Below are 11,316 nucleotides of genomic sequence, written 5' to 3'. Positions count from 1 at the left end.
TGCGTCCTGAGCTGCGGTCAGCGTGCTCCTCCTCCTCGTGCTGCTGCAGCTTCAGCTCGCGCTCAGCTGCACGTCTTTCTGCCCAACGAGGCCGAGGCAGAGGAGGCCGACAGGGAGTCTGTGGACGAAGGCTTCATGGACGAACTGGACCACAAGATGAGCTCTCTGAAGATCCAGCAGGACGCTCCGCAGACCCTCACTGACAACTCATAGCAGCTTGTTTTACTGATGACTTGTAGATTATTGTCTCTTCAGTTAAAACTCTTCACACAGTTTAAATCTTAAATTTACTAAATGTGCTTCATCAAGTGTTCCATCTGTTTGTCCAACAAATAAATACTGCTGTCCACTCACTTCTTACTTTATACTCATATTTAGTGTTTTACCTGTGTCTCTGTGTGCCTGTTAGCAAAATAACAGTGGACAGATTTTAATAAAAATGTATAAATAATCACTGGATGTTCATCTACAGCTGAATTCAAGATGGCGCCACAGCTAAAGAACACAAAAATGACCGAAACTCAGTCAGTTTTGCAGATATGGAGCTAAAATTTGACGTGGTGGTAGGTGAGAGTCATTCAGAACAGATGAGCTGAGGGCTAACAGAGTTAACCAAAATGGCTGCCATCTCTCAACATAAGATGATTTTAGTCTGAAACTCTGGCATGAAAGTTGGCGGGCGACGTGCATTCCTTCTGTATGAAAGCAGCTGAACAGCCTAAATAAACTGATCATCTGATCTACTGAACATCTGTAGTGAGGGTAGGGAGCAGGTGGAGGACAGCCTGGAGAGGGAGGCGAGTGTAACAGGAAAGCTACTGAACTACCTGCAGAAACTGCCCGTAATTATTTTGAATTTTACAGTAAAAATCTATTTCCTAATAACCGAGACAGATGTAGTTTTATTAATCTCATCTGCTAAACTTGGGGAACAACTTCTGGGAGTTTTAAAGTATTTGTTGATGTAAATTCACGTCATCTTTCTGCAAGAAATCACCCAAAAGAAACAGGATTTCCATCCAGAAAAGCTAAAACAAAAACCACTGGTATGATTCAGTTCTTCTTTTCCCCCTACTTGGTCTCCTTAAGATAAAAGTCATTATCTAAAATAATCATATTTTGGAGGGATATTTCACAAAAAAGACCGTTTGCAGTTAAAATTAAATAGTTTTTGTCGTATCCTTGCCTGTCATAATAAAACAGCTGGATGAACATTGTCTAAAGTGATTTATTTTTGGCAGAGGAGGAAAACATTTATCCTCCACCCAGAGGTTTTTACCAACACTTTATTCATGATAGTAAAACACTGCAAGTGTAAAGGTGATGACCTTGGAGTAAATTAAACCATATAGGATGTTTTATTGGCTGTTTTAATTAGAGGATGATAAAAGGAAACTAGCTCAGAAAGTTGGAGTGATTTTATTGTTTTACTACAAAAAGAATTGAAGAATATTTTGTTTGATTAACTAAAAAAAAGTAAAGTATTTTGTCTGAGGAGATTTTTGTATTTTCCTTTTCGGCCGCTAGGTGGCGGTGGCGCGCACCCTCTCGCTGCTAACCGCCGATAAATGAATGCAACGAAGAAGAAAAGCACCGTCTGCAAATTCTGCACAGCGAGGATAACTGGAAAGTAACAGTTCAGATTTACGGTGTTGTAGGGAAGTAAAAATCACTCCATTTTATTTTATTTGCGATTCCTTGGTGGGAGCATGGAGGAAATCGGAGACGGAGCCGAACATCGGGCCACCAATCAGGTGTCGTCTGACCAAGCCGCGGTAGTAATTATCTCCACGATTTTAATGTTGCACTTTTAGTCATCACATATGTCCCCAAATCCATCCAGAAAACTCACAACTCCCCCTGTTTTTTTGTGGAAAATACGCCCAACACACACACACACACATACAACTCCGTCTATTGAAGCGGAACAGTTTATTTTGACCCGGGAGCTAAGCTAGCTGGGAGCTAACGGACATGCTAGCGTTAGCTTAGCGGGCGGCGAGCTGCTTGTCTTCGTGTTTTCAGGTGACGAGATTAAAAAAAGTAATTTGTCTGACACGAATGAAGGTTAATTCCGAGGTAAACACGACGTAAATAAAGAGTTCTCCTGTATACAGTGAGCCCGCTACAACAATGATTTAATATCGCGAGATTTAAGGTAGACAACAAAAAATCCCTCTAAATTCGTGTCCATGTGGTTCTTGCTTCTGGTTATGCTTTTGTTATCTGTGTTTTATCGTAACTGCATGTTAGTTTGTTTTAATTAACTGAAACTGGCCTCATTGGTAAAGTTATGTTATCAAATCTCGCGAGATTTCCCACAATCTAGTATAGAGGAAAAAAAATCTCCATGACAAGGTTTATCTGGTAGTTTATTTCCAGGAAGGAGGACGGTTTTGATTAAAAAAAATAATAAATAAAAGTCATGCAGATTTTATCCAAAGGATCGAAAAATTCACTCGGGTCTTATCGGCCGTTTCCGGCATCAATCGGAAGTGTGACGCCATCCGTGCCTAATAACGAAGAAGTGCAAGAATCCAGAGAAAATGATTCAGTAAACTTCAGTAACCGACCCGAAAACACAACTAATGGAAAAAAAAGGCAAACTGGGTTCTTAAAATTTCTTCAGCGCCCACTTTCAGTCTGATCCCGTTAACTGAGTAAACCTTTAATTTCACAGAGAACAGAAATGTGTGCGTTTAAGAGTAAATGTATAAACAATCATAAATCTACAGTCCCTATTTATTTACAACCATATCCAGTGTTGTAGATCAACACTTCTCAGGGCTTCTTTAATTTCTTAATTTAATTTTAGTTGAGCTGCTTTTTCCGCCTGCATCTGTTTGTTTGTCCCGTTTTTGTTTTCACCGTCTCACCAGAGCATCGATCAAGACCACTTTAAAAGATTACAAGGAAATTATTCTGATTGGAAGAAAAACATAAAGAAATAAATCACCAGCTGCAAAGTGTATCCAGTCAACATTTTAGCCTCTGAGTTTTGTTCCTGATGAAGTTTAAATGCATTAAAAAATCAGAAAACACGTCAGAGGCTGATGTGATGAAAACTGTCCATCAGAATATTTTTAGGTCAGCTTTAAGTTTGTCATCTGTCAGGAGGTTTAACCTGTTTTTGGTTTGTTTTGTAAGCCTTCAGTCTGAGTCTGAGCTCTGGTTTCTGCACAGGTAACGGAGGAAAACAACACAGAGTCCAAGGAAGACGTCCTAGAGCCGGGAACGTCAGCAGATGTTGGAGACCCAGAGTCTGTCCGTGGATCTTCACCCACAATGTCTGAGGAGGGAAAACAGGAAAACGCCGCTGCTGGAACAGAGACTGAAAGCAAAGAGACAAACGATCAGGAAACAGTAACTGCAGCCTCGTCTTTACCGGCTGTTTCTACAGACGAGCCGAGCGAACCGGCTCACAGCGCCGAGTCCACGCGTGAACAGGAGGATCCCCAGGAGGAGAAGCCCGAGGAGAAGCCTGAGGAGGAGCAGGAGGAGAAACCCGAGGAGGAGCAGGAGGTGAAAGAGCCAGAGGGGACGCAGCAGGACCAGCGTTCAGAGGACACTCCTGCAGGAGCCAACATGAGCGAGGACTCGCCTTCTGATCAGAAAGAGGATGGGACGAAGGAGGACGGGGAGACACAGGAGTCCTCTTCGGGCTGTAAGCCGAGCGTCTCCAGGGAGGACGACCTGGACGAGATGATGGACATCGGGACGGTGGACCAGATGGAGCAGGAGGCTCAGATGAAAGAAGGGGAGCAGAGCAGCCTGGACAGCAGCCTGTCCCCCACAGAGTTACAGACGGGTAAATAAAAACAGAAACTGTCGACTTCAGCCTGATTTACTGATCCTCATGTCTGATCCTAAAACAGACGGTTTATTTAATTTAATCAGTGACGACCCAGAAACACACCGTCTCTTCGGCCATTTCTTTTATTTTTATTTGGACAAATCTTTCCGTTCAGTTTGGATTTGAAGGAACGCATGTCGCCCGCCGTCCTCCAGATTTAAACAAAGATTATCTCATGTTGAGATATGTTACCTGAGTATTTCCTGCGAGTGACTCTCAGCTACTACCACACGTTCCTGTAGATCTGACCGAGTTAAAGTCATTTTTAAATGGTTTTTAAAAAAGGCTCTGGGGCAGTTTGGAGAAAGCAGAAAAGTAAATCTTAAAACTGCTTTTGGTTCCACCTCTTCGAACATTTAACCCTGGGTTAAAACTCCCTGTTTGTGAGTCACAGGTTGGTTTTCAACACTAACTTGTTAGTTAGCAGATCTCACATCGAGCCTCATTAAACCTGGTGTCTGCGTTCACACAAATGCCATCAGGGCAGAGCAGGAATGTGATTAAGATCAGAAAGTCCGGTTTTTATCTTTCTGCTCGACTTCAGCTCCTCCGGTTTGTCAACTCTTCAGTTTCATTCTGTCTCCACCGGATTTAACCGAACTGGAGCCGCAGAGAGGAGCAGAGAGGAGCAGAGAGGAGCTTTACTCTCAGAGGAAACGTTTCATGCATTTTCTGTCTGAGACAAAGAGAGAAGATCAGCTTCATGTTGTTTGTTTTTAATTCTCCCTCGCAGTCATCGTTCCAAACTCCGCCGAGGACGAAGCTGATGTGAAACCGTCGGCTTCTGATTTGATTGGGTCCGGCTCGCCTCCATCCTCCGACACCGCCACGAGTACAGGTGGGTGATGGGAGGGAGGGGCTTCAAGGAATAAAATAATCAAATGATTTGAGTTTGAAGTATTTTAAGGTTAACTCTTTGCATTCTGATGTGAAGAGCTGAAAGCAGCTTAAAACGACAGCAGCTGAAGCAGACATGAAGAGAATAATGATTTTAAAGGAACTGAATGGATCTTAATGCATTTTTATAGAGAAAATATTTGTAAATAAAGTGAAATAGTTTGAAAATTACTGAAATTATAAAAATCAAAAGTTTGAGCAGCCGTCAGCTGAATGAGCTGAAGGTTTTAATGAAGGAACAGCTAAAATAGCATGAAGTATTTAAAGTAGCTGGATGCCAGACTGAATCCAGGACAACGATGGTAAGAATGCTGACTCAGCATTTTGTTCCTGTAGGACGGGACAGCTCGTCTCCGGTGACGATGCTGAACGGGATGAAGGTGGTGGAGCTGTCGCTGCCGGCTTTAGATGTAAGTGTCTCCTCTCTGCCTACGTTATCTCCTCATTCCACCCTACAGGTGCCTCGTTTTACTGTTTTACTTCGTTAAAAGGCGTCTGCCGTTGGTTTTGTTCCGGTTTTAGGACAACATGGAAGCTGCGACGCCGCCGATCAAGTCGTCTCCGCCTCCTTCGCCTCCGTTGGCCAAAGTGAAGGACGAGCCGATGGACGAGGAGTACGAGCGGGCGCTGGTGTCCTCCACGTCTTCAGCGAGCGTGAAAGACGAGCCTCAAAAGGTGTGGCGCTCGGAGGCTGTTAAAGGGGTATTTCAGACATTTTGAAGGGCCGTTCTCAGGGGTGGAAGTCAGTCGGGCGGCGCTTTCGTCAGCTCAAGACTCCTGAGTGGAGACGGGAGTTATTAGAGGAGTGTGTGTACTTCACACAAATCCTGTTTAATGAAGTAAAAACGGCTGGCACCGCCATTTTCCTTTCTGTTTCGTAACGTCAGATTGTTCTCTTTTCGCCAGTTTCCCTCCCGTCACAAACCGTCAGATCGATCAAGACGCCGTGAAATCAAGGTAGAAAAGGTTATCTTCCACCTGGTGAACAGTTAAAGTGCTTCTGGTGGTTATTCTACAGAAAGTAAAACACATTTTTGTACAGAAGTGTTCAGATTGTTGCCTTCATGTTGCAGGTTAGTGAGCTTTTTAACACAACAGGCGTTCAGGCCTGTGAAAAGCTTATGAACAGTTAATATCTTACCTGTCACAGGTGGCTTTTTAAATAAGCTTAGTTTCAGCTCTGATCAGATAAACTGTCAAACTGTAAAAACTACTTTCTGCTGCGATGGAAGGAGCAGCTGCTGAAACCACAGGAAGCCTAATCTGGACCTGGTTCCATCTGCTCCTGTCGGCAGGAGGACCTGCAGATCGGGTCGGTCTTCTCGGTGACGCCGTCTGCCGACGCCCTGTCGCAGTCCAGCGCGGACTCGCCGACGCTCCACATGTCCTGCTCCTTCTGCAGGAAGAACCTGCTGAAAGGACAGACGGCCTTCCAGAGGAAGGGCTCCCCGGCGCTGTTCTGCTCCACGTCGTGCCTCACCACGTCGCTCCCTTCAGGGAAAGGAGCCAGCAAGGTCTGCAACAACTGCCAGAAGTGAGTCCGCCGCAAGCCGATGACCTTTGACCCGCTCTGACGGGCCTAAGCGCTGCGTCACTGAGTTCAGGCTTCCTGTCTCCTCAGGTTGATATTCCGGCCTCAGGATATTATCCTGGCTCCGGATGCTAAAGGAGCCATGAAGGATTTCTGCAGCCAGAGCTGCCTGACCTCCTTCAACTACAAGAAACACACCGTCACCTTCAGGGCGTCGGCTGCTTCCACCAAGACGCCCCAGACTCAGTCAGTCTGCAGCATGTGCTCCAGAATCAGCACCGTGAGTAAAACCGGAGCACCAGACGTCTGAACGTTCTTCTGACATCCTGGTTACTTGAGGTCTGGCGCGAGCTGCGTTTTGTCGTCTCTCTGCAGAGCAAACACGAGGTGGTCCTGAGCGGCACCGTGCACCGGATGTGCAGCGACGCCTGCTTCAACCGTTTCCGCACCGTCAACAACCTGACGATGGCCGGCTGCGCCAACTGCGGCTCGTTCTGCCACAGCAAGCCGCTGCTGCTGAAGATGGACGACGGCAGCAAAACTCTGTGCAACAGCGAGTGTTTGGCTCTGTTCAAAGAGGCAGGCTCCGAACCTTCGTCACGCCGCGTCCCTGAAGCTGTTCCTGCGGGGCTAACCTCTGACCCTGCTGCCTTTCTGCCCCTCACAGAAAACCAAACTGACTCAGATGTGCACGATGTGCCGCGCCGCCCGTCTGCTCGCTCAGATGGTGGACAACAGAAACAGCGACGACTCGGTGAACCTGTTCTGCAGCAGCAGCTGTGTGATGGCCTTCAAGGTTCAGAGCGTCAGTTCCTCAGGTAACAGAAACCGTTGATTTGTTCCCTTCAAACGATACGAGGTGAACAGAGGTTTTAAAAAGTCCTGATTTCCTGTTTGTTGTTTTCTGTTCAGAATAGACGGTCCTGATCCTAAACTGTCTGTCCCAGAATAATCCTCCCAACCTGCATCTTTCTGACACGTCAGCTCGTTCTGAGGCTGAAGTCGTTCATGTTTGTTGTTTTGTTGATGATTAGACTTCCAGCTGCTTCAGGCTAGAGTTAACAGACTTTAACTGAGGATATATTTGCTATAAACGCTTCATTTAAACAGGCAGAGCATCTTATTTTACCTGCAAAGTCTTTAATAAACTCACTTCTGGCTTCTGCTGCCGTGTTTTCAGAAGTGATGTTGAATAAATCACATAAAGATGGCCGCAGAGATCAAAACGGGCTCTGCCTTTCGTTGTAAACATTTAAATGTGGTAACATTTAGTTTTTCTGCCTGCGGGATGTCTGCACCTTTAAAACGTTGTTCTCCTCAGGGACTCGAGTAAACTGTGACTACTGCGGTAAAAACACCGTCCCTTCGTACCACCTGGCCATGTCGGACACGTCCATCAGGAACTTCTGCTCTCTGCCGTGTGTCATGACCTTTCAGGTAAAAGCATCGGAGCTCCTCCTGCCGCCGCTCCACCGTGTTGTTCGGGCTCATGAGTTCTGTGGTTTCTGTCTCAGGAGAAGTTTAAGAAGAGCCAGGTGCAGCTGAACGCTTCCAACAAGGCGCCGGTGGGATCGCCTCAACCCGCCGCCGTCACGCCGCAGCCGGACTCCAAAGAGCTGCAGAACCTGAGCTGCTTCCAGTGCAGCCGCATCGTCACCAGCAAGCCTGAGCTCATCCAGATCAAAGTAACACGAACAAACAAATCAACATGATGTAATAATGATCAGGGTGGGCGTGTCTAACACCTAGGAGGGATTATTCTGAATAATAACCTTTATTTGTCGGTTTTCACCCTGCATGTATCACAACAGTCACATCACAGCAGGTTGTTGGTGCAAACAGCTGATTTTCTGTTTTAAGACCAGAATATTTTAACATTTTCAGAGTTTTTTGATGGTTTTTCAGTTTCTGTTTGTTCGACTTTGTGCTGGATTATAAAACGAGCTCTTCTTGGAAATCAGGGAAACAGCATCTTTATAAAACAAAAACAGAATATTAGGATGGCTGTGATGCAGGGATTTAATACAGGACTTATTTCACAGGTTAAATCTGAGAAGCAGGTGTATTTGGGTCAGCCGGGATGATGCGGATGTCTCCGATCTGTGTCTGCAGGATAAGATGGTTTTCCTCTGCAGCTCCGACTGCTCCATGGAGTACAAGAAGACCAACTTTGTGACGAGTCTGTGTGAATACTGCAAGATCGAGAAGATCACCAGGGAGGCCAAACGAATTGACAACAAAGACTGCTACTTCTGCAGCGACGGTACTAACGCTCTCCGGACTGTCGGGCCCAGAGCTCGCGTTTAGTTTTCTGACCCGGTTTCACTTCCTGTTTGCAGGCTGTAAGCTCCTCTTCAGACACGAGCTGAGTAAAAACTGGGGGAAACACTGCCTGTCCTGCGTCTACTGCCACAGCATGTCCAAGAAGCTGGTGACGGCTCAGTACGGAGGCTCCATCGAGGAGTTCTGCTCCGAGGAGTGCCGGGCCAAGTACACCATGCTCTTCTGCCACGTAAGCGAACCAGAACCGGGTCTTTCGAACCGCGCGGCGCTGACGCTGCGGCGATGGTGACGATGCTCTCCTCTCAGGTTGCGAAGTGCGACGGCTGCGGGCGGAAAGGCAAACTGAAGCAGAACCTTCCTCTGCTCGGCGAGGTCAAACACTTCTGCGGCCTCAGCTGTCTGCTGCGGTTCTGCTGCGATAAGGTGGCCATGCAGGGGGAGGTCCCAAAAGGTTCGAATCACTTTGTTTCGTCTTTTATTTCAGTCCTCTTCGTCCACCTGAAGACAAGCAGTTAGCCGTGAGAACTGAAGCTCAGACTCTGACAGAATCGTCCCGCTTCTTAACTCTGACTTAAAAACATAAAAACCTAAAAAAGGCCAAAGATTATCTCAGCTTTTGGATCATCAGGTTACTGACTTTAGGGAGTAAAGGACGACTACGACAGTAAGACCCGTCTCAGAGTCTGTCTTTGAGGACATTTATGACCTCGTCGGGGTCCTGATGATGTCGTTGTTGTTCCAGTGTCTCCCGAGGACACGCCCGTGATCGCCAGCGTCATGTCGCTCGCCGACCAGCAGGCGGGGAAAGCGTCGAACAGAACCGCTCAGCAAAGTACAGAAAACAAAAAACACAATCTGTCTTTTTACAGCTTTTTATTGACAGTTTAACGTCTTTATTTTGTCTCCCGCAGGCAAATCATCCAACCTGCAGTCCAAGAAATCTGGACACGTAAGTTTGTTTTATTATCGCCTCGTTCTTAGAGGAGATGCTGTTGAAAACATTTGGATCAAACTTCTGGTAAAGTAGCTCGTCTCGGTAGTTAAACACCACTGGGATTAAAAAAAAGGTTCAAATCAAGTATATCTTTAAGTTAGAGTGCCAAAGAAAAAGTTTATTCTAATATTTGGGTCAAATTGAGATGGAACTGATGCATTTTGACTGATTAAAACTTTATTAATTAAACTCCCCATTAGTGATTCCAGCCGCTCGGTCTCTGTCAGATTAGTTGGGACCTGAAGGTGATTTTTTCCTGAGATGTTTCAGTTTCTCTCCGGTCGTTTCCTCCAGATCAGCACCCAGACGGAGGCGGTGAAGTCCCATCCTCCTTCCTCCGCCCCGAAGATCCTGAAGAACAAGGCTCTGCTCTGCCGGCCGCTGGTGCAGAATAAAGGAGTTTCCTGCAAAACGCAGACGGCCGACGTGGAAGCTCAGACAGGTGAAAAACCGCAGAACCTGTGGATAAATCTGCTGTGAAAACCAGAGTTTACCAGAATAATCAGACAAAAAGATGGACATGGAGACAAAAAATGACAAATAAGAAGAGAAAATGGAAGCATAAATAAACCAAAATGGACACATTAAGACACCAGAAGGATGCAAAAAAGCTGAAAAGACACAAAAGGGAACATATCGAGGCGTAAAAGGATGCATGAAGAGGTTCGAAGGTTCGAATCTCTACTGACTTTCCTAAAACTGTTCTGCGAGATGGACACAAAGACCGGTCCGTCTTTATTCTGCCTCCGTTTCCAGATGGAGCTGGCCTGCAGAGACGTTAGCTTTCAGAAATGAAGGGAACGTCTGAGTCCCGGAATAAGATTAAACTGACTCAAAGGAGTCAAAGAGACAGAAAGGAGACAAACAGGACACATTAGAAGACTTTTATTCTTTAAATGAATGACAGATCGTTTACCTCGCTAATAAACTCCTCTGTTTATAAACCTGCCTGTTTTAAACCAAAATGTTAAATTTACACATTAATCTCCAGACCGTCCTCATTAAGATTTGTGTTTCCTCCTTTTCCCTCTCCATAGATGACGCCTTTCCCAAAGTCCTGGTTCTGCCGGTTCCTGTTCCCGTTTTCCTGCCCGTTCCCATGAACATGTACAGCCAGTACGCCCCCAAAGCTGTGGGGCTGCCGTTACCCGTGAGCTTTGCCACACAGCCTGTTTGACTCCAGCTCCGATGGTAACGAGCTGATCTAACTTCTCTCCTCTCGACCTCCGTGCCGCAGCTGCCCGTGCCGATGTTTCTGCCCGTGACCATGAACAGCGCCGAGCGCATCGTGGAGACCATCCAGGAGATCAAACAGAAGATCCCGTCCAACCCGTTCGAGGCCGAGCTCATCCTCATGGCCGAGATGGTGGCAGAAGACGACGACAAGCAGGAACCTCGGAAAGAGAAAACGTCCGGGAAGGAGCCGGAGAGGCAGGAGGCTGCCGTACCAGACGGTAAGAGTCGGACCCGACCTGAGCTGAAACTGGTGTTACAGCTAAAAGAAGCACAGCACCAGCTAAACAGGTAGGTAGGTAGGTACATTTATTTATATAGCACTTTCCAGCAAGAGGCGACTCAAAGTGCTTTACAACACAAGAACAAAATTACAGACAGAGTTACAGAACATGACAAGATAACTAAGCTAAAACATGACAATGCTAACAAGGTACAGGATAACTAAACTACGAAAACATGATATTACTAAACCAAGGCACGAATAATCTAGCTAACAGTGAATATGATAACTAATTGTACAGT

General features: G+C 46.2%; 1 protein-coding gene across 4 annotated transcripts in view; it reads left to right on the top strand.

The window, feature by feature from the left end:
• Nucleotides 1–1,565: 1,565 nt before the first annotated feature.
• The window catches only part of LOC108247923 (zinc finger MYM-type protein 4), a 16,583-nt gene continuing 6,832 nt past the window's right edge, over nt 1,566–11,316 (top strand). Inside the window, exons 1-20 of one of the 4 annotated variants that reach the window (XM_037975762.1) lie at nt 1,566–1,775; nt 3,184–3,808; nt 4,587–4,691; nt 5,087–5,160; nt 5,273–5,425; nt 5,657–5,707; nt 6,046–6,284; nt 6,372–6,561; nt 6,657–6,860; nt 6,949–7,099; nt 7,603–7,718; nt 7,796–7,966; nt 8,394–8,544; nt 8,621–8,793; nt 8,871–9,015; nt 9,307–9,396; nt 9,476–9,513; nt 9,853–10,000; nt 10,596–10,708; nt 10,796–11,012. In XM_037975762.1, the coding sequence (XP_037831690.1) occupies nt 1,710–1,775; nt 3,184–3,808; nt 4,587–4,691; nt 5,087–5,160; nt 5,273–5,425; nt 5,657–5,707; nt 6,046–6,284; nt 6,372–6,561; nt 6,657–6,860; nt 6,949–7,099; nt 7,603–7,718; nt 7,796–7,966; nt 8,394–8,544; nt 8,621–8,793; nt 8,871–9,015; nt 9,307–9,396; nt 9,476–9,513; nt 9,853–10,000; nt 10,596–10,708; nt 10,796–11,012 (3,220 nt within the window). In that variant the 5' untranslated portion in view covers nt 1,566–1,709. The other 3 variants (XM_017436346.3, XM_037975763.1, XM_017436348.3) reach the window with 3 other exon arrangements.

The sequence above is a fragment of the Kryptolebias marmoratus genome, linkage group LG5 (assembly GCF_001649575.2).
Source record: "Kryptolebias marmoratus isolate JLee-2015 linkage group LG5, ASM164957v2, whole genome shotgun sequence".
NCBI classification, from domain to species: Eukaryota; Metazoa; Chordata; class Actinopteri; order Cyprinodontiformes; family Rivulidae; genus Kryptolebias; species Kryptolebias marmoratus.
The sequence above is the reverse complement of the archived record's forward strand: the minus strand, read 5'-3'. Positions and strand labels throughout refer to the sequence as shown.